The sequence below is a fragment of the Opisthorchis viverrini genome (genome assembly GCF_000715545.1).
Source record: "Opisthorchis viverrini unplaced genomic scaffold opera_v5_210, whole genome shotgun sequence".
Lineage (NCBI taxonomy): Eukaryota > Metazoa > Platyhelminthes > Trematoda > Opisthorchiida > Opisthorchiidae > Opisthorchis > Opisthorchis viverrini.
The window spans coordinates 958,153-959,376 of record NW_008751866.1 but is presented as its reverse complement, the minus strand read 5'-3'; the positions used below and the strand labels follow the sequence as shown (position 1 = coordinate 959,376).

At 45.1% G+C, this 1,224-nt stretch overlaps 1 protein-coding gene across 1 annotated transcript in view; it reads right to left on the bottom strand.

Moving 5' to 3' along the window:
• Positions 1-83: 83 nt before the first annotated feature.
• Positions 84-1,224, bottom strand: part of T265_14523 (hypothetical protein) — a gene marked incomplete at both ends in the record, with an annotated part of 14,278 nt that continues 13,137 nt past the window's right edge. The window contains one exon of the mRNA XM_009174036.1: positions 84-391. Within this exon, the coding sequence (XP_009172300.1) occupies positions 84-391 (308 nt within the window). The remainder of the gene's footprint in view (positions 392-1,224) is intronic.

Below are 1,224 nucleotides of genomic sequence, written 5' to 3'. Positions count from 1 at the left end.
CCAGGTCGTCCCAGTGACAAGCCTGCTTTATCGGGTTGGTGATGTGTGAGTAATTTTACTGGGGAGAAATACAAATCCTTACCTCCAGGGATGTAAAACTCGGGACTGAGTGACTCATTGCTGAGGCCTGCCTCGTTCTCTGCCGACACTCCCACACGAAGCTGCTTGCACACCGGTATATTGCCAAAAGTCAGTTGTAACGATACCGTGGTTGTTGTGCATGTCACATCCGTACTCACGTAAAAGTTTACCAGAAAATGCGCTGCGTTTGGGCTGACTGCCCAGCTCACATTCGCCATTCGCTTTTGTATATTCACCTCCAGTGAGAGGATTTCAGGTGGACTGGGCCGGTCGTCTGAGGTAATCGAATTTTTCAAGTTAAAACATGCACCTGAAAATCCAAAAATATTTAACTAACGTTGGTTTTCTCAAAGCAAATGGTTGCCACTCGAAGGCAGGCTTAAAACGGAAACGCGCCTTAAAAGACATGCTCCTCGTCATGGAATTTATAGCGGATATATTCCTAGAAAACAACAAAGTAGAGGAACAAACTACACAATTTCAAAGTGAACAATCGCTCCAGAGGGATGCCCAAAAAAGGCTAAGCGTCATACATTCGAGATGGATTAATTTCTGCTTCCGAAAAAGAGCACACAAATATTAATTACCGAAAACGGACACGGAAATACTCGGTTCATTCAGCATATAAAACCAGTGAATCATAGTCACATTTTGGCAGATATAAAGAAGAGGTGTTCCATATTACAGAGAATGAAGAGATATATTTCAAAATCAGTGAAAACTAACGAGTTTCGGCTCTCTTGGCCACCGTTAAGTCGGTTGGGTGGTACATGTGTTGCCAGTGCCTAACCATCAGTAGCCGAGGCGAGTGCAGTTTTCCATGGCCAACTCAGAGTAGCGGAGGCAGAGAGGTGGCCAAGCGTTGTTTTGGCAGAGTGGTATGAAGTAGATTACGAAACGTTTAGATGCTATCGGTGCGACACGCCTAAGATGATGAGGAATTCGTGACCACCTCCTTCCCTTGTTTGAGATATTGCAAGATACGCCTGCAAAACGATCGCACTGGCAATCTTGTTGACAGATTCTAGCAACGTTGTCTCAATGAGCTTATGTAGGTGAAGTCAAATAAGCACGGTGGCGGGAAGCTCCCACTGAGTCCCTCGCGTATAGAGTTACACTGTCCATCAAAATAAGGGTGTACGA